Source organism: Acomys russatus, chromosome 30 (assembly GCF_903995435.1).
Source record: "Acomys russatus chromosome 30, mAcoRus1.1, whole genome shotgun sequence".
NCBI lineage: Eukaryota > Metazoa > Chordata > Mammalia > Rodentia > Muridae > Acomys > Acomys russatus.
The window spans coordinates 14582891-14604951 of NC_067166.1; the positions used below are offsets into that span (position 1 = coordinate 14582891).

Sequence of the window (22061 nt, forward strand, 5' to 3'; positions counted from 1 at the left end):
CATTAGAAGAATATACGTTGATTCCTTCTTAAATTATAGAACATTTTAACTCGCACGCTTTTGTGTCAAGCTGTGGTGATAGACCCTGTCTTAGTTAGGGTTCCTGCTGCTGTGATGAAGCACAGTGGCCAAAAGTAGCTTGGGGACGAGTTTATTTCAGGTCAGAGCTTGTCGTCCGTCATCCAGGGACGCCAGGACAGGAGAATGAATGGAAGCTGTAGAGGAAGTGCTTCTTAAAGGCTTGCTCTTAATTGCGTGTTCAGTTTGATTGCTTAAAGCACCCAGGACCACTAGCCAAGGGGGGGGGGGTTTCACCTCCTACAGTAAGCTGGGCCTTGCTAACATCAATCATCAATCAAGAAAACCTACCACAGGCTTGCCCAAAGGGCTGTCTAGTGGGGGTAGTCATTTTCTCAAATGACTCTATCTTGTGTCAAGTTGACATAAAACCAACCTTCACAGACCCCTATAGATAAGTCTCTACATATCTCTGTAATTAGTTACATAAAATAAATTATTTGAACAGAATTGCTTTGTCAAAAGATGCATATAGAAATCTAAAGGCTTTGAAATGTATTGTCAAATATTTTCTAGATTCTATGCTCACTGATTGCTTCTGAAAGTGTCAGTTTCAGCTCACACTAACATTGAATTCTATCGGTTTTTTAAAAAACACTGTTTCAACAAGTGAAAAAAGTAACTCATGGTTTTAAATTGCAGTTCTTTGATTTCTAATGAGATGGACTTGATTTCTCTTTTCATTCCTCAGTTACTAGTTGTGTGACTTAAGCCACTTAGATCCTTTGTTTTTATATTGTATACCTGCTTCCCAGGCTATTCACAAATATAAAAGCTGTAGTCCCAGTAGAGGCAGGAGGATCTTTGTGAGTTTGAGGCCAGCCTGGTCTACAAAGTGAGAAGGAAGAAGAAAAGAAAAAAAGCATTTTAAAAATGGGAGTTTTAAACTTTTTGGCCATGATACATAGATTTTCATAGCCAAAAGTTTCATGAAACAACACGTACCTCTTTTCAAGTCTGAATTGCTTGAGATTTTATATTCACATTAATCTTTATAAATGCTTTACTCACCATTATGAACCCTAACCTTCTGGTTGTGGCCTAGAGTTTGCAAAGCATTGCTCTAAGGTCCATGCTGCTGTGTCTTGTGTCTACTGTGATCACCCCAGGACCACAGAAGTCAGCTAGTAAAGTCTCCTTCCAGTAGAACCTTGCTGTATTCCTGTAGTAAATGCTAAATGTGTTTGAGTCTCTGTGATGCTGTACTGATCGTGAGTGTAACTGTTGGGATATAGCTAGTGTGTTTGAGCAGAAACAACATATTGTAGGGATTATATTTGCAGACTCCACACTTGAGAATCATCATTGATAAAAGACTTTCACCTCTGATTTTTGTTACCTTAAAATATGACAAAAGTGATAAATAACACTTAATTTTAATATAGCCTCCCTTAAAGAGAGAAAGAATGAGAACTGGGTAATACTGAGAAGTAGGAAGTTAAAGATGTGTGATGGCATTACATCAAGTACCAGATGTTGTTCACTGATGGACTTAGAGTGAATGAAAATGGAGTAGTGGTGGGTATTATTTGAAAACTACTTGGTAGTTTTCCTAATTGGTAGTGCAACTGTTTTTACTCTTGATGTGTAGTTAAATATGTTTTCTCTAAAAGAGTTTTTTATACTGAGTAGGGTGAACACATTTATCTAGTCAGTCAGTCATTCATTCGAGACAGGGTTTCTCTGTGTAGCTCTGGTTGTCAGGGAACTCACTCTGTAGAGCAGGTTGGCATGGAATTCACAGAGATCCTCCTGCCTCCGCCTCCCAAGTACTAGAATTAAAGGCATGCGCCACCACCACCCTTGAACATTTTAAATGACTTAAGGTATAAGCTTAAGGGATTTACTGCTCTCCCACCGGTCCACATTGAAAATACTTAGAGAGGAATGTTACAAAATTCATTATATAAAAATAAAACTATATTTTATATTGAAGAAACAGTTTCATTTTTGGAAAAGAGCTGGGTATAGATGTTGCATCTACCTTATGTATATTTTTTTAAACAGATGACACCAAATTAGAAAAATAAGTAACTCAGCCCTGTTATGATGAATGTTGACCTTAGTCACTATAGTAATATAGTTAGTACTGGATATATGAGATATTCCCATGTGTATGGTCTGAAGGGTCTGAAGTCATTTTTGATTCTGAAGTTTAAAAGAGTCTAAATATGCTTCAAAATGGCCCAAATGGCCCATAAATACCTGAAGTACTGTTCAGCCTCATTTGTGATCAGCAACACGCAAACTTAGAGCAACCTAATGCCATTTAATCACATTGGCAACAATTAACGATACTTTTTGACAGTATCAAATGTTGGTAGAATGCAGTATGGACCATTCAGATATAAATTGGTCCAAACGCTGTGAAGAACAATAACAATTTGGAGATTTGTTATAGTGCATATAATCCCATGACCAGGAACTCTGCTTCTAGTATGATACGTGCACAAGAAAGCATAGGGAAACATTGTTTATAACGGAAAAAGCTGGAGCAACCTGTGTGTCTAGTACAGCTGGGTAAATGATGTGAGTTTTGTATGTCATTGTAATTTACTTTTGAAGTTCAAAACAAAACCAATTTCAGTATATTTTGAAACAGCACATTATCCTTAAACATATAATTAGTGTAGAAACAAACAAATAAAACCAACCAAACCACTAACTTTGAAATCTATTATGTATTTGCATTTAGTACACATTTCTGCTCAGCTGTTAAGTTTTCATTGGAAGTACTTTATCTGGATTTATATTTCATGAAATTTATGTTACATAAAATTTCCCATACGGGGTCTGGAGAGATGGTTCAGTGGTTAAGAGTACTGACTGTTCTTCCAATGGGCCCAGGTTCAATTCCCAGCACCCACATGGCAGCTCACAACTGTCTGTAACTCTAAAATCTGAGACCCTCACACAGACATACATGCCGGCAAAACACAAAAAAATGCACATAAAAATTCCCATACCAAAGTTGTTTCATACATTTTTTTCCAGTAGCTGAATTGAATATCAGATTTTAAACTTAGTCACCTTAGTAGTACTGTTCTTCAAATGCTCAATAGTAATGTGGCTAATGTCTGCCATGCTAGATAGTGCAGTTAGATCTTAGGAGACGTATTGCTAAATGAAAGTTAAAATAAATTGCCTGCATATGTATAAAATGAGAGACGAGTAACTAATCAAAATTTGCAGTGTTAATAAAACTGGAGAACTAGTGAGCAATTTAAAAACATTTGTGTGCGTGTGCATACCACCTATGATCATTTTTCCAAATAATTATATTTAGCCACATATTTTGTATCTTTAACGTCAATCCTGATTTTTTAAAAGTATGTATTTGTCCATGTATTTCCGAGATTGAATACCCATTTGTGTAGTTTGTAGCCAGTATGTAGTTGAGAATTATCTTGTTCTTTGAGGGTGCTTTTAGACCTTAAATGGCCTTTTAATGTCTAAGTCATTCTTTTTTTTTTTTTTTAAGTTGAAAGAACTGGGCATCTACTGAGAAACCTTCCTGAGATTTTTCTAGTACATACTGTTATTCCTCTGAATTCAGCTTTCTTTAGAGGAACTCATCAGGACAGAAAAGAACATTCAAATACAATAAAACTGTTAATACCAATTTTATATATAACTGTAAACGTTGTACCCCTTGATGCGTTTTAAACTCATGGTATTTTAATTGTGTTTCTAAGTAGAGAGGATTTTAAATGAGTGGAGAAGCAGAGACATTGTACCACATTTTAAGTCTGTATAGCTCCTTATATAGCAAGGCCATGTTATAATTTTGTATTTGCCACATAGTAACTTGCAGGTTTTATAATACACTACCTGCTGTGTGTTTGGTTCATCACTAGATGGAGTTCTTACAGTGCAACTATGTGTTGGGTAGGCATTGGTAGAAATGCTTTCCTCAAAGTAGACTTTGTTTTTAATACAACAGGCAAACACATAGCATAGTAATAGGGTGGTACTTTTCTATTGGTTTATATGAGAAACACCAAACATTTTAATTAAGATTTTTGTTAGGTGTATTGGGGAAAGGGGCGGAAATGAATTGAGATTTAATTGTATAGAATAACTTTTTTTATGAAGTTAGGCAAGATAAATCTTTTTAGAAATGTCAGTGCTTGTGATCCTGCTTGACTGAGGCGCGCGCGCTGTCTGCCTCCGTGGCGCGTAGTCTACAGACGTGCCGTGGACATGAGTGCACATCAGGTGGTCCACTCCTTGACTTTCCTCTGTGCTTGCTCTTAGCTTGAATCTCACCGGGTGTCATTCTTCTCTTGCCGCTTCAGATAAAGCCCAAACCAGAGTTGTGTTTTCTTATTATTTTACTCTAATCAGGGGGGGGGGGGGATATTTTTGTCAGGAGTTGGATGTGCCTTCTGTCCTTCAGTTATGCTGTCAGATAGGTTTACGTTTATGCTCCTTTACTCTTCCTTTTTTCTTCTCTGTGAATAATAGAAACACTTTTGTGCTGGCTACTCCTAAGTCCATCAAACTCTAAGGTACTAAAGCTTATCATCCCGTGGCTTTTTGGTCATCTTCGAAAATGTTCGCTGAAGCATTCTTTTCTCAAGCTACATAGATTAAACTTTTCAACAATGACATTAAAAAAACAAAACAAAACTGTAGTACTTCTGCAAGGTTAAAACAATTCAACAGTAGTTAAAAGGATTATAAACAAAAGTAGCCAGTTCCCTGTCCCTTATCCTCCGTCATCCAGCCCCATCACCAGAGGCAGCTGCTTTTAAGAATCCCAGTACTTACTGCTTTTGGTGGTTGTCCTCATAGCTTTTATGCCACTGTGTTACAGTTAATAGTTTTGGATGTTAAGTCTCTGTGATAGATAAGCAACTGAGAGTAGACTGTGGCAGCATTCCACATCTTCCTTCTACTTCCTCCTCCTTCGGCTCCTTTAACCACAGTGCAGTTGGAACTGTAGCTGTTGGTCTGCTCTGTAGTTTAAACAAGGCTTCCAAAGTCCTGTGTGTACTGTGGAGTGGTTAAAAACATACTGTAGCTACCTAGTCTGGAGTTGTGTAGGACCAAAAATCGTATTGGGGCAGAGGGGTGAAACATGTTACTGTAGCTCATTTAGACATTAACCCCTTCCATTCCTATTTGTGTGATTTTATTTATTTATTTTGGTTTTTCAAGACAGGGTTTCTCTGGGTAGCCTTGGCTGTCCTGGACTCGCATTGTAGACCAGACTGGCCGGGAACTCACAGAGATCCACCTGCCTCTGCCTCCCGAGTGCTGGGATTAAAGGCGTGCGCCACTATTTTAAAAGCAATTGTTTCACTTTGGCAAGCTGTTTTATCATAGCAGAAGCCTGCAGGTAGCCAACTCACTTCTTTAGTGATAACAACCAAGGAATTAGATTCTTTGATTTCCCATGTAATATTAACTAAGAATGTTGCTCCTATGTTCGGTTGTGTCTCCCTTATGATGTTAGGATGGCCTTTTCAGGTTTACTTGTTATGTGCAAACAGTGTTGAAGACAACATTCTCTCTTATGTGCTCTTGGTGATTGTTCCTAGAAACCTCTAACAGACTTCTCAGTTATTTCACTGGCCATGATTGCTTCAGAGATCCATTACAGACCAACTTCTTGCAAACATGTAATTGTAGAGTTATATGAGGTTTGTTAAGAAGAGCTAGGAAGGATAATTAGTGAAAATCCGCCAACAGTGTCTTACCGTCACATTCTCAATGAAAAGTATTACCAACTGTATTCCCAATAACCAGGCCACTTTCTTTTGAAAAACAAAGTAGAAGGGGAGTTATGGAAGTCAAGATCTTTGAATCTTTGCTAAAGTACCCATTAGTACTTAGATATCTGAAAAGCATGTTTGTAGTACAGGCACTAAAGGCACTAGGTAAACATCCCTTCTGTTCAATTTGATTGGAGATATATATATATATGGCCTACACTTTTGTACTTCCTTGGAGCAAAGCTTTATTGAGTAATTACAATATTTGCCAAAGTATAGATTTTAATAGTCAGGCTATTCAAGTGACAAATATCTGTATTCCCTAGAAAGTGCCGTTTGTTTTGTTCATTTCTTACGTACTTGATTTTTTTTTAATTGCACAGATGTTTGAGAGCTAGGTATAATGATAATTCTTTGTCAACTCCAGCAATTTTGACTAAGACTCATTTTTATAACAAAGTTTTTATTTTCGTAACTTTCCCCGCTTGGTTATTTTCTCTGTGAATTTAAAGTTTAGAATCTAACACTGAATGTAGTAATTTAACAGAATTTTAGCTCAATCTATAGAATTTTAGAATTATTTTCATACTAGTTTCCTAAAGTAAATTAATGAACCAGCAGAAAAACAATTGACCAAGCTGTTTTTATGTTAGTACAGTGGTTTCAGCCACTTACTGTTCTGGTTATAAATGTGTAGCAAGTACACTAAGCATAGCTCTAAGATTGGCATTTTGTATATGTATGCATGCGTGAATGTGTGTGTGTGTGTGTGTGTGTGTGTGTGTGTGTGTGTGTGTGTGTGTGTAGTTTTGCTTTCCTAAACTTGGTTAAAACATTTTATGGTGAATTTGTTTGCTATTTAATTTGAGATTAACATTGTTTCTTAGAATGGTTACTTTGAGTACTTAACATGTATCAACTTAAGAAGTAATACTGCAGTCATTATAAAATAAGCCCTCAATTTTATATTGTCTGTACATATTTTCCATTGACCATTACTACATTAAGTATAATTAGCAATATCAGTAGTAATGTCAAATATCATAATCAGTTTTCTGTAAGATAATATGTACCTCAAACATTTGTGGTTTGATTTTTCTTAAATGTACATTGGTGTTTTGCCTGCACATATGTCTTTGTGGGGTGTCAGATCCCCTGGAATAGGAGTTACAGACAGTTGTGAACTGCCATATAGGTGCTGGGAATTGAACCTAGTCCTCTGGAGAGCAGTCAGTGCTCTTTAACATCTGAGCCATCTCTCCAGTGTCCTGTGATGTGATTTTTATAGTGTGGATACAAATACAAGCCCTAGTATGAAGAGATTGGAGATAAAATAATTGTCTATGTACTTGATTATTTAAAGTTACATGAATTTCTTTATTGCAGAACTTGTTAGGATCTTTATACTTCAGATGTACATTTACATATTCTAGAATCTGATGTGATGTAAACATAGTTTAAGGTCGAGCTCCTACTTCTCAGACAGTTTCATGAAACATAGAAAAACACTATTTGATTCATTTAGTATTTTTGTGAATTATTGTGAAGCAAGTAAAATGATGACTTTTTACTAGTAATTGCTGTCTAGTTTATTAGAAAAAGTACTGTGTCTATCACTTGGATACGTGAGTTTGAAATGTATTTTAAGTCTTTCTGAAGACGATACATAATATTTGGTTATATCCTTTCTACTGCTTTTTACAGATTTTCTCTAAATAAACTTAAAACCTGCAGTGTTATAACTGTGTGGTTATAAGATCTGATGGTTTTCCTAAACTGTGCGCTCCAGGTGGTCTTCTCTTCTGGCTTCTAAGCAGCTGTTGAGTTTCTGACTTAACAGGTCTACATGCCGATTCTAAATTGTGTGAATTTGGTCAAAATTGAGCTCTACTTTTCAACTTTCATTCTAGTCTCAAATCCTGTTTTTCTGTTTGTCACCCTGGCTTACAACACTGTTGTCTTTTTATTGGCCCAAAATAGAACTCCAGGAAACTCAGGTTCCTCCTTCATCAGGATTCACAGCACACCATTGACAGTTTGGGCTAGTTAAGTCTTTGCTCTCCTATACATTGTAGGTGTTTAATAACATCCTGTCTGTTACCATTACATAGCAGCAGCCACTCCCCTCCCTCACTCTCCACAGTTCTAAGACTTAACCTAGAGCATTTGCATTCTGTGCCTGATAGGCAAGTGTAACACTGCCAACTTTATCTTTTTAAACTGCACAGCTATTTCCTGTCTGAATTCAGTTGCTTCCGATAGAGACCCTCAAGAATTGACATTTCTATTTCTTCATTCTTGTATATTACGTACTTACTAAAATTCTTATTTTATTTAAATAAAAAAGTTGTGTGTATGGTTGTTTTGCCTACATGTATATCCGTGAACTCTATATGTATATGCCGGAGGAGACCAGAAAAGGGTGTCAGGTCCCCTGGATCTTGAGTTATAGGTGGTTATTATCCACTATGTGGGTGCTGGGAATTGAGCCCTCTCTTCTAGAAGAGCAACTAGTGCTCTTAGAATACTAAGTCATCTTTCCAGAAAGTTCTTGCTAAACAGTGTGCTGTGCCGCCATCCCATTGTGCCGTGATTTGTTTTAAGTTCTCCCTAAGCATTTGTTTGTCCACAAGAGGCCCCATTTTATTATTTTTCAGATAATCTATCTTGTGAAGAGTGTTTTATTTTTAAAGTATCTGTGTCCCATCACCAAACCAAAGTGTTCAAGGGCAAAGACCCTGAGCTGCATCCCTAGCCTCTATCCCAGACCTTGGTGTGTGGTTGATGTTGATGCGTTGTTTGTTCTTACATTGTGTCAGATAATGTAGTGGTCTCATTAGTTCTAGTGATGCTCTTCTCTGTGTTAGTGACCGATATTTCCTTAGTCTTTACATCCAGACTGTGATAGGTTGGCTTTTGACCACAGAAATCTTAAATTGAACCTAACTTTTGTTCCAAGGGAATTTAATATCATGTTCCCATAAACCTCCTACCACATTTTTATAAACCAATCTTACATAACATTGTTTCATGTACATTTCTTCAGTCTCGTGCATTGACTGATTGGTAGACATGGTCTCTTTATGTTTGTAGCTCAGTTTGGCCTTAAACTTGCAAGATCCCATTTCTGCTTCCCAAATGCTAGTTACTACATCCTGTTGATGTGTGTTTTTGTTGATTATTATCGCTGCTTCAACATTGAACATGTGACCAATTATAGTATGACTTATGCCTCAGTCAAGCTTATCTACCACACATTTTTCTTCATGAGGCACATTAACTTTGCATTCATGAGTTTATAATACTTAGGAACACTTCAGCATTATGCTGAGGGGCCATTTTAGGCAGTGAAAGCATCTATAATAGCACAAAAGTGCAGAAATCGTGGTGCTAAACAGACCACTAAAAAGACACCTGCTTGTATAGGCTGAGTGCTGAGACATGATGACAGTGTTGTCTTGTTCATCTTTAGGTCAGAAGTGCATGTTAGGTGAGTGACGTTTTCCCACTATTGCTGTGATAAAACAGTAACCAAATGCAACTAGGGGGATGGCACGGTTTATTTGACTTAGAGCTTATAGCCTGTTATCGAGGAAAGCCAGGGCAGGAACTGAGGCAAAGTTCATAGAGGAGCACTGCTTACTGGCTGGCCCAGCTTGCTCACTTATACAGCCCAGGACCACCTGTCTGAAGGTGGCATGGCTGGTAGTGGGCTGCACCCCCCCCCACCATCAATCATTAATCAGGAAAATTCCTCAGAGATATGGCCAGGGGCCAATCTGATATATGTAATTCCTCAGTGAGGTTCCCTCTTCAGGTGATTCTAGTGTGTGTCAATTTGGCAAGACCCTGCAGAGTTATTGATGACTTTTAGCAGGTAGCTGAATTCATGTGTCCAGAATCTCGTAGGAAGACTTGGTTGTAACTGTTGTAAAGCAGCTTATAATGGAGTACTTACACTACTTACATTGGAAAGAAAGAGTCTGTTATTTGTGGGTATATGTAAGTTTCTAGTTAATGCAGTTACCTTTCCAGTTTTTATGACCTCTTATCAAATGAAATAAAACTGTTTTTAGTTACTCTTTTCCTTTCTTCCCTCAGGGAACAACCTATCTTCAGCACTCGAGCTCATGTCTTCCAGATTGACCCAAACACAAAGAAGAACTGGGTACCCACCAGCAAGCATGCAGTTACTGTATCTTATTTTTATGACAGCACAAGAAATGTGTATAGGATAATCAGTTTAGATGGCTCAAAGGTAAGTTTCATTTACCTCAAATGATTTTACTCTCTTGATTTGTACAGCATAGAACTTAAATTTCATTCATATTTTTATTTTCATTAAAGTATTCTCGACTTTTTGAAGCTTAACTTTAAGAAACAAAAAGTAATTATTCTTAGAGTTACAATATTTTTTGCCCACCAAGTTATTTGTATCAACTAACTCTCTTGCTATATTGAGTGATATGAGGAGCCATATTCTTCAGCATTATGACGGGTTAGTTTATTTAATGAGTATTCCCTGTGTCTCTGTGCATATCGGTGTTAAACGATAAGAATATACTGATGAACAGTGAATTTTCATATTAGTCACTTTTTCATTACTATAACAATACCAGCTATTGCCTGCTTGTGGAGAAAGGAATTCATTTGGCTCAGAGTTTTGAAGGCTAAAAATCTAAAGGGTGTAGCCCTGGCTTAGCGATGATGATGACTCCCTTGATTGCAGCACTGTATGATTTGGTGATTATGATCAGCTTATGGATGAGCAAGTAATTACATCTTGAGCAACGGTGGAGCTGAGTGGGACCAGGCTTGTTCCCCGTTTGGCAGTCCATTCAGGAATTCTTAAGAGTTACCTTCCTAGAGCTCCTTCCCAGTGACTGATGACACACCTCTAGGCCCCACACTTGAATGTTGTGTAATACCTCCTTCAAGTCACAAAACCCTTGGGATCCGGATTTAGATCCCAGCATCCACACAGAAGCTCCTACACACTTGTAACTCAAGCTCCAGAGGATCTGACAGCCCCCTGACCTCTTTAAGCACCAGGCACACACATAGTGTACATACATACAAGCAGGCAAAACACTCCTAAACATTAAATTAGATAAATTTATCTAAAACAATAGGAACAAAGATCCTTTGAGAGAACACAGTTAAAGCATAATTAGTCATAGCAGCTTCTTTATACTAATAGACAGCTCAGAATCCTTAAATCATGAAGTCTGCCAACTTCAAAACTAAAGACAGAAGTGTAAGTGACAAATCTTAAAAGTTTTGCATTTAGGAGAGGCAGATAGTGTAACATTTACTATCAAGAGCAGTTGGACTCCACCCTCACTCACTCACTTTTTGACTTTGAAGATAGTGTTTTCGAGGACGTCCTTGCTCTCAAGTTAGTCTAAGTAGTTGTAAGGATGAGATAAGTTGATATGAGCAGAACACACTTCATGCTTGGTGGGTAGTATGCTGTTCTGAGGAGAGAAAGCATGTTTTATTACCAGTGAGTTTTGCATAACTAACATAACATTCTAAACATCAGATTCTGAGGTTTCCTTTCTCCAAGCCTTCTCACCTTCCATCAGTTCAGTGCAGACATTCCGAATGCAGAGTAGGGCCAAACCACCTCATAGAAATTTGTGTTCATTGGAATTTGCTAGCATGTGACCTTGCACAAGGCATTTAACTTCTGTGCATCTGTTTTCTGATATGTAAAAAGGATCTTAATAACAGCTTGTGCATTGTTATCCCAGAGTACTGCTGTGATGAGAAGTAGGTTTTTAAAAGTACACTGTGCAGCAGTGTGTTCACTCTCGGTGAAGGTGCTTGTCACCAAGCCTGCCAACCCTGGGGTCCACATAGTGGAAGAAGAGAACAGACTCCTGCAAGTTGTCTCCTGACCTACAGGGCCAGGCATGTATTCATACACACAATATAAACACACTAAAAAAAAAAAAAAAACTACAAATATAATGAACTTTTATTAGATGGGGCTTTAAAAGGGTTAAATAGAAATAAAGGTCATCTGAAGCAGTCCATGTTTAGGACGAGAAATTGCATTGAAATAGTCAAATGCTCTTCAGTTTTTTTCAAGTTTTTTTTTTTTTTTTTTTTTTTTTTTTTTTTTTTTTTTAATTATCTCACTTCCATCTGTGTTTCATCATTGTGCTAGAAAGCCCAGAGAACCCTAAGAAGAAAATGTTCATTTGTCTTTTTATTGTGCTTGATTTGTGCATGTGAGACAGTTTCCCTCCCCACTTCTTCCTTTTCTTTTCCCTCCCTCCCTTCCTTTTTGTGACAGGGTCTCTCTGGCCTGGAACTCACAGAGCTCCGCCTGCCTCTGCCTCTCAGATGCTGGGGTTAAAGGTGTGCACCACCACACTGGTTGCTTTAGTTTTCTGATCCTGTTGAAAGGAACTGGTTTTGCCTAGCCAAGTTCAAAGCATTCCTGAAGACATACTTTTTTCTACTTTTTTACCTTAAAAGGACAGAAACTCTAGTTTTGAGAATTATTTTAAAGCACTGAAATCTTTCTTTCTAAAAAAATTCTTACTTGTTATCTAGTAAAAAAAAATCCAGGAAATAAATTGTCAAGTATAGGATTATTTAACATTTTCCTTCAGTGATTCAAGGACTAATAATACAGAAATGAGGAAAGGTCCAGAATGGAGATTAGAATGGATCTCTTTAACAAGAAACAAAAAAGTTAATTTGAAACGGTTGAAATGAGCACCAATGTCCACCAGCACATTGATTAACTTTTCTTTTTCTTTTTCTTTTTTTTTTTTTTTTTTTTTAAAGATTTATTTAATTATTTTTTTATACAATGTTCTGCCTGCATGTACCCCTGCACACCAGAAGAGGGTATTAGATCGCAGTATAGATGGTTGTGAGCCACCATGTGGTTGCTGGGAATTGAACTCAGGACCTTTGGAAGAGCAGACAGTGCTCTTAACCTTTGAGCCATCTCTCCAGCCCTGACTGATTTTTCTTGTTGCTTATTAAGTGTATTATCACCCTGCCCTTTAGAGTTAGTGGGGCCGGATGCCAAAACGCCCCTTTCCCTTTAGTTAACATTTAGGTCCCTCCTCACAAGTTTCTTGAAGAACACTGAAGGGCCACCAAATACTTGCTGGACTTGATTTGCTTGCCCTGTCACATCCTTTTAAGAGAGTCACAGCTCTTGGCATGCTCTGAAATTCTACTGCTAGCTATTTCTTTACTTTGCCCCAACAAACTTGTAGAAAATGAAAACCGTAAGTAAGTGTAATGCCTCTTACAGTTTCTAGAGTTGTGCTTGGTGGTCAGTAGGTGCTCAGAGAACAGCAAGCAAACCAGCGATCCTTTGCTGTTTGTGCATAGTCTTTTTTCTAGTTACCCTTTCTTTAAAAACATTTTAGATTATTGTGCTTTATATGTATGAGTGTTTTGCCTGCATGCATGTATGTATGTGTTCATGTGCATGCCTGGTGCCTGAAGAGCACAGAGAAGAGCCTCAGATCCCTGTAACTGGAGCTACCAGTGGTTGTAAGCTACCATGTTGGTGCTAGGAATCAAACTCACGTCCTCTGCAAGAGCAACAAATGCTTTAAACCACTTACCGACCTCTCCAGCCCCTAGTCTTTTATTTGAAGGCCACTCCACACGTTAAAATAATTGTTAGTCATGCTTTACATACCCAAATGGTATGCCAGTAGAGCCAAATGATGGGGAAGCTTTAGAAATATACAAATTTTGTACAGAGATAAAGCTCTCATGTAGCAATAGATAGTACACATTTCCTGTGAGAAAGGAAGGAAGAAAGGAGTCAGATTCTGTTGTACTGTCTTTTCTTTAGTAGGGCGCATGTCCATATATCCTTGTTGAATGATTGTCAGTACCTGATAACTCATAAATGTTTTACATTCGTACTGTTTTTCTCTTGGTAAACAATAATTTTTTTTTTTCAGAAATGCTGGGATTTTAATTTTTGGAGGGCACTAGACTACCAAACTAAAAGTGATCCTTTCCTTTTCCAGCACGACCAGAGAACATGAATTAATATGTTATCATACCTGAAGTTATGATCTCCAGGGTTACTCTTTATTAACATACCAAAAATTCTGATTTTTCTACGAAATTATGTGTGAAATAGAAATGATACTGCCACCAGTCTGTTATTTTATGAGAAAAGAAATGAAAATATGTCTTAGGAGTGTATTTTTTTTCCTTGAGTAGAGAAAAAAACCTGCTAGGTGATTGAAAGTATTTTTTGTGTGAAGATATATTCTGTATAACTCAGATATTTTTTTAAAAAGCTTTGTTATACATTTGAAAATATCAAAATCATGTATTCATTCATTTATTATTATATTTTAGTTTTTTATTTGATTTAATTTTATGTATGTGGGTATTTTGCCTGCCTGCCTGCCTGCCAGTGTGCCACATTCATGACTGTAGCCTGGAAAACCCAATACAAGGTGTCAGATCCCCTGAAACTGCAGTTACAGACAGTTGTGAACTGCTGTGTAGACGCTAGAAATTGAAGCTGGGTCTTCTGGGAAGGTAGCCAGTGAGCTCTTTCTCCAGCCCCTAATACTAAAGCCTATTTGTTTCTAGAGAATAGCATCCAAATTAATAAACATTGATCGTAAACTACATTCAAAACTGTTTAAAGGCTCAGTGGTAGAGTACTTGCCTAGTATATATGAGGCCCTGAGTTTGATGGCCACACTACCAGAAGAGCAATAGTTCTAAAACCAAGATAAGAGAAACTAACATCTCTCCATTATTAGCTTGTAAAACAAATGATGGTTTTACAAGGAATATCTTTGGGGTTTGTTTGTGCAGACATAAAGATCTGAGTTCTATCCCCAGCACCCAAGTGAAAAGGCTGGACTAGGTGGTATATGTTTGTGATCTTAGCACTGTGGAGGTGGAGGCAGGTGGATTCCTTGGCTTTGCAAGCAGCCAGCTTAATTTAATCAGCAGGCCCCCAGTCCTAGTGGGAGACCCTTTCTCCAAAACCAAGTTGTCCAGCTTTTGAGGAGTAACATCTGAGGCACCTAGTCTCCACAGGCACATGCACATGCACTTAAATGCCTGTTTGCTTTGTTTTTTATTTTTTATTTTTTGGCTGCCTACTTTATTTGTTTTATTTTCCAGGCAATAATAAATAGCACCATCACTCCAAACATGACATTTACTAAAACATCTCAGAAGTTTGGCCAGTGGGCTGATAGCCGGGCAAACACCGTTTACGGACTTGGATTCTCCTCCGAGCATCATCTTTCAAAAGTAAGTTACTCAGTAGCTCTCTGTGGAAGCCTTCCTCGCTACGTGTGTCCTGAACATAAAATAATAGCAAGTGGAGAATAGAAAATACAGGAGAAATTTGCTTAGTATTCTGAGAACTATAGTGACTTTAAGAATATTAATATAGTAAATGCTAATACATACAAGCATAATATTAAAGTACAAATAACATTGATTCTTCATAGTTGTGTGTGAAGACTTACTATACTTACGAACAGTCACTCCTGGTTGAAAAGGGCTTCCTGTAGTGATTTATCTGTGTGGCAGGAAGTAAAAGGTAGGAAATATCTTCGGAAGGGATTTTGCCTAAAGAATAGTGCCCTTCAGTTAGAGATGGCCTGCAAGATAGCGGACATCAAGCTCATCCAAAGTGGACAGTAACGTAGATTTTGAGTGGATTTTGTTGTTGTTTGTTCCTTAATATGACAGTAGTCATATATAAGTTGCTGGGTTTTTTTGAGAAACCTTTGATTGCCTGGATGTAGAGTCTCTGAATTGTCTGCAGCACAGAGTGAGAATGAACAGACGCCTAGAGGAATTTCTTTGTTTGTTTGTTTTTTTAATTGTTGTTGTTTGTTGGTTTTTCCAGACAGGGTCTGTCTGTGTAGCCTTGGCTCTCGTGACTCAACTCTGTACACCAGGCTGGCCTTGAACTCAGCGATCCTCCTGCCTCTGCCTCCAGAGTGCTGGGATTAAAGGGGTGTACCACCATGCCCTGTGAGAGGAATTTCTTGTATAACGCTGATCAAATGAGTTACAGTAGCCAGCAAGACTTGAATTGCAGAGCATTACTAGGATAAGGTCTAGAATTAAACAGTGTCCTGCCTGTAAATAAACCATCTTATGCTTACATCACGGACATCTTGAGTTCTCCTCCTATTACATAGAAACAAATAGAGAGAGGAAAGCACACAGAAAAGAGAATTCGTCACAAGATGCTGATTAAGGTGAGTCTCCTCACCTGGCTCCCTAGACTCTGCGCCCACAAGATGTACAGGGTTACGCTACAACTGAGTTAGCCTTTTGTTAGAGTCTGCCCTCATCTCAGATGCTTACGTGAGACTTGGTATAGGTAGGATCTGGAAATTAAGTTGTTTGAATGCAATGTAATGGAGTCTTGCAAGTAGATGCAGTTCATACTTACATTAAACTTTATTGTAGAAATTGTTCAGATCCTTTAAGTTATTTTAAATGTCTTATACTTTTGTGAATGTTTAATGAGTTGATTTATAATTAGATAGTTTAGTAGTTGAAATAATCTATATTCTTCTGTTTTAGTTGTAAACATTCTTTTTCATGAATGTTTTCTAAATAAATTAAAGGGTTTTTGTTTTTGTTTTTGAGACAGGGTTTCTCAGTGTAGCCTTGGCTGTGCAGGACTCGCTTTGTAGACCAGGCTGGCCTAGACCTCACAGACATCTGCCTGCCTCTGCCTCCCTGAGTGATGGGATTAAAGATAAATTAAAGTTTAAAGCTCAAAATTTGAAGCTATTTTAACTATTGTCTTTGCAATTATTAAACCATTCTCTGTAAGATGCTTATAGCATAAGTGTTGCCTGATCTGACTGCTCTTAGCAAGTCTTACTTAAAATTTATTTATTTATTTATTTATGTTCTGCTTATATACCTGCAGGCCAGAAGAAGGCATCAGATCACATTATAGATGGTTGTGAGCCACCATGTGGTTGCTGGGAATTGAATGCAGGACCTCTGGTTGGGCAGCCAGTGCTCTTAACCACTGAGTAATCTCTCCAGCCTGCAAGTCTTGCTTTCTGAATATATTTTTGAAATGTGGTATAGGTATATTAGATCAAGGTTTCACAGCATAGCAATCCAGATATCACCTTCCAGAAATGATCTTGAAAAGTTATATGCTTATTCTAACACCTTAGCCATTACTCAGACACTTTATGAAACTTTCTTTGGGTTGTCTGCTAAAGGAGAAAAATTATAAGTAGTTTCTACTACATGAACTTCATGATTTTTACAGTGAAGAGCTAAATTGTAAGTTGGCTTCTGAAGCAAATTTTTGTAAAACATCTATTAGACTTTAGTAATTTTGACAAGGAATTAAGTCTTTCATTCCATGCTTCCTAGTAGCTAGCAAATATAGTTAAGGAGTAATAGTCAGTTAAAGCCTGTCAATTATACAGTCTCATCTTACCTCTTAGTTGTTTGTTTTGAATTTGTGTGTCTGGGAATGGCTTTTACTTTTCAAGAATTTTTTTTCCTTTTCAAGTTGGAATGCACTTTTTAGTCAGTTTTTACTAGTTGTGACCCCTAGCATTTTTGAGTTTTGTTTGAGTGTTGAATAATCTGGTAGTTCACGTTATTATTGCCCTCTACAACAGGTGCTTCTAGTTACATGGAGAATTTAGGATTTCAGGTTTATTTGTAGCCTACCTCTGAATATAGTGATAGAGTAGCTTCCACATCCTAAATGCAAATAGGGTACTGTATGTGGCGGTGGTGTTTCTATAGGTTTCTAAGAATAAGCATTTCATGAATAATATTTTCATCTTAACAACCTTTTACATTATTCTTTTTATTATTATTTTTTTTTTTTAATCTGTGTTATTGCTATATGTTACTGAGTTGGGTGTTTAGAAATATTTGGTAATGAGGGTTGGAGAGATGGCTCAGTGGTTAAGAGCACTGTCTATTTTTCCAGAAGTTGTGAGTTCAATTCCTGGTAACCACATGGTGGCTCACAACCGTCTATAATATGACATGCTGCCCTCTTCTGGCCTGCAGGTGTTCATGCAGATAGAGCACTCATACATAAAATAAATAAATCCTTAAAAAATAATTTTAAAAACTTTTGATAATGAATTTTTTAGTTGTTACTGATAATAGTAAATATAATATGTAATATAACTGATTTATAAATATGAGTATTTACATTTTATTAAAGGTAAATTTTTAAATATTTTGATATATAAGTAGATTTTTAAGTGATTATATTTTCTTAGTAATGAAAAAAAAAAGCATCGTATATGCCTGTCTACTGATTATACCACTTGTGTGAATCTTAATAAATTGTTTCTTAATAACCAAGGAAGAATTATATATATACCTAGCTTGCCAAATTCTAACTTTTGGGATTTTTTTGTTTTGTTTTGGTTTGATTTGGTTTTTTGTATTTGATTTTTGAGACAGGGTTTCTCTGTGTGATAGCCCTGGCTGCTTGGAACTCTTTTTGTAGACCAGGCTGGCAAATTCTAACTTCTTTCTGTGGTGATGTTTTGAATAGGATTTATCATAGTATTTATATACAATTTTTGAAGTTGAGGCTTTCCCCCCATCTTTTTTATATCACAAGCTACATTTGTTGGGAGGCTGTGCTGCGTATATAAGAGTCAGTTCAGAAAATGAAAGAAAAATGGGCATTGTGTCACACTGCTACTTGGTTAATGTATATAATCTCTGTGCGTTCAGTTTGCAGAAAAGTTTCAGGAATTTAAAGAAGCTGCTCGGCTGGCAAAGGAGAAGTCGCAGGAGAAGATGGAGCTGACCAGTACCCCTTCACAGGTGCGTGTCGTGTCTGCCTTCATGTGCTCTTCAGACTCCTCCTTCATGCCTGAGTGAAGTGTGGAGGAAGAATGGCAAAATAAATCACCAAAGTAGATACAGAAGCGCTGTGCTGACAGAGAGCATGTCAGTGGTTACAGGATGTGTTTAAACATGAGCATTAGCCCAGATAACCTTTACATGCCGGCAACAGACGACAAGCGTACAGGGTGACCAGCCTGTGCTTCTCTGCCTGTCCTTTCATGCAGGCGGTGGTAAGACACATTTGGTCACCTAGAAGCTCAGAAAAGCAAACAAGAAAGAACCATACACTCAAGCTGTAGAAGCTCGGTATGACAGACACATCATGCAGAGCCACATGAGAAAGCCTCAGTTAAAAGGCAGAAAGAGCAAAGGGACTCTAAGCTAGATTTTATTTTGGGATTTCCTAGGGAAAGTGGAACAATAAAAATAGTTAAGGATTGGCTAGTTTGAACAACACCACCGGCCCTCAGTTTCTGTTGGCTCTCATCTAGGCCTGGGTGAGTAAGACAGAGGAGTATGTTTCTGCAGTACTAGGCCTGATAAAGAAACTGGTTTGTTTGAGACTGGCATGGCTAACATGATATCAAAGGTGTGTCCCCGCTAGGCTCTTAGTTCTCTAAGAGTTGGCAAGTGCTACGAGAGAGAAATGGTTTATCTAGGCAAAGTATTACAAGATATTGGATACCTGAGATGAGTAGAGGTTCTGCTCATATTCAGGCTTGACAACCTGAGTTCTCGCCCCAGAACTCACAAGGTGTCAGGAGAGAGCCAGCATCCTTATCTTTGTGCCCCACATACCTGCCATAGCTTTTGCACCCCTCATAATAATAATACTTGATAATAATCAAAACATTACAAAATATAAGATATTGTAAAATACAAGGCATACGGTTTCTTCTTCCTGATCTTAAAATCTACTTACACCTAACTATTTGGTAAACCTCTGTGAGTGTGAAGAGCTCATTTTTATTTATGTTACGGGAATTCTGCTAAGTGTGTTTTTATCACAGACTAAACTTTTACTGCGATGGAAGCCAAGGCCCATTTTTCCATACTTGCAGTAACCTGGCATAATTTGGGTGATGTTGGTGAAACTGCATTGAATCTCTTCTTCAAATGCTCTGCTACTCCAATAATTCATTCAAGCTCAAGGCCATTTAAAATGATGTGCCGGGGTATATTGAGAGTTGTGATTCTTTACGTGAATGATTTTGTTGTTACCAAAACATACAACAAAAAGATAATGTATTGTTATTGTATTTTATTCTTGTTTCTCTAATTGTAACTTAACACTGTGTTTAAGTGATTGTAAACAATTAAAAGTTAATCAGCAAGTTTCTTCTCTAAATGGAAAGAATGTCATTAAACCTTTGCTTTTATCAAACCAATATAGAAAAGATCATCATATATGAAAAACATGCTGTGATATACAAAGAGTAAATAGTATCTTAGTTTGATCAATATTTGAGATACAGGCCTTAATTTATCTTTTCAAATAACTTACTGTACAGGAGCCAGGGAGACAAGCAGAGAACACAGTTCCTCCTTCCTCCTCTTCCCTGCATTTGTGATAATCTAATGCTTCTCTTTTGTTGGAATGAAATAATTTAAATGGAATAGCTAATGACAGTATATGGTCAGAACCTTTGCTTGGTGTTTGGTCTTAGTTAAGAGTCATTGAGTGTCTGGATGGGAGTGCAGCTTAGTACTGGAGAGAGATTGCTTATGTATGAGGCCCAGGGTTGGAAGCCCAGCACTACAAAACAAAGCCGGATGGGGAGCACAAGATGGCTCAGCATGCAGGGTCACTTACTGCAAGCCTGATAACCTAAAACTGATGCTGTCCCCTCAAGACGGACGGAGAGACCCAACTTCTCACTCCTCATGCTGTAACACTCATGTTGCCTTTCTCCTCCTTTCCCCCTCCTCCCTCCATGCTGCCCCTCCTTCTCTCCTTCACACCTCATTTTCCTTTCTACCTCAATAAATACACAGCAAACAGTAAATTAAAACACAGAGCGAAAGCATATACTTTTTCAAATCATACAAACCTTATTGTTTTCTGTGACTGGAGAAGATGCTTAGCCCAAGAGTGCTCAGACACCTGTAGCATGGGTATTATGTCACTTATTCTCTTGAGTTAAGAGAGGTGAGTGTGGTAAGGACAGTGGCAGCTCACAGTTAGTGAGCAGTGTGTGTTCTAGAGCCAGGCTTGAATCTTGACACTAATCTTTATTGGCTTTGTGAATTAGACAAGTACGTGGTGATGGTAGAGTGTGTACATGAAAACATGGAAATAATGCCAGCATACTCTAGAGTTACTGTGAGAACTCAATAAGGGTTAGAAAATGCTTCTACGTCGTAAATTTTTAATCAATATAGGCGCCTGTTGATAATGCGGTTATAATGGTGGGATATTAATTATAAAGTCTTTAAATAGTCTGGCACATAATAGTTGCTAGGAAAACATAGGTGCCATATGTTTTAGGGTTTCTATTGCTTTGGAAAAACCATGATCCAAAGCAACTTGGGGGAGGAAAGGGTTTATTTGGTTTAAATAACTTAGGTTACAGTCCATTGAGGGAAGCCAAGGGAACCTAGAGGCAAGAACTAAAGCAGAAGCCGTGGAGGAGGAGCTGTGCTTACTGGCCTCCTCCTCATGGCCTGCTCAACTCAGTTTCCTGCATGGCCCAGGACCCACTTAAGAGTATGCTTACAGTGGGCTGGCCCTCCCACATCAATTGTTAGTCAAGAAAATGCCTCACAGGCTTGCCCACAGGCCAGTCTGAAGGAGGCAATTCCCTAACTGAGATCTCCTCAGATGATGAGCTTGTATTGACAAAAGCCAGCCAGTACAACATGCGTCAGAGTTCTCTGGAAGACTCGTTAAAGCACGCTGCAGGTTCTATTTAATAGGCCCACGACAGCTCAGATGTTAGTGTTTCAGGAAGTGCTGATGTGACTGGTTAGGTCAGAAATGCTACAAATAAATCATTCTACCTCCTTTAAGGCCTGAAATGAAAGGAGTCTGGCATTTAGGCAAGTTAGCCACTTCATGTTCCTAGACTCTTTAGTGAAGGCTGTGTATACTCCTGGATTAGTATGGAGAGAATTAAAGTAGCATTGTAATATATAGTCAAGTCTGTATAGGCTGTAATAAGTCTAGATGGATCTAGAACAATAGGGAATAGGTGATTGGGGAGCAGGGACTATGTGGTAAAGGCTCTTATTCAGCTATTGGGATCAAAACCAATAGTTCATCTACTAGTCAAGAAAGAGTTAAGAACAGGTCTGTAATCCCAACTTCTCTGGAGGTTGAGGCAGTAGGATGGTAAACTATGCCTGGCCTACAGACTGAGTTCAGAGCCAGTCTGGGCATTTTAAAGAAATAAGATCCTGTCTTAAAATAAC

At 37.9% G+C, this 22061-nt stretch overlaps 1 protein-coding gene across 3 annotated transcripts in view; it reads left to right on the forward strand.

Annotated features, from left to right (window-relative positions):
- The window catches only part of Homer1 (homer scaffold protein 1), a 101233-nt gene that overhangs the window by 28089 nt on the left and 51083 nt on the right, over window positions 1–22061 (forward strand). For all 3 annotated transcript variants that reach the window (XM_051172531.1, XM_051172530.1, XM_051172532.1), the window contains exons 2-4: window positions 9900–10056; window positions 14946–15077; window positions 18534–18626. In XM_051172531.1, the coding sequence (XP_051028488.1) occupies window positions 9900–10056; window positions 14946–15077; window positions 18534–18626 (382 nt within the window). The remainder of the gene's footprint in view (window positions 1–9899; window positions 10057–14945; window positions 15078–18533; window positions 18627–22061) is intronic.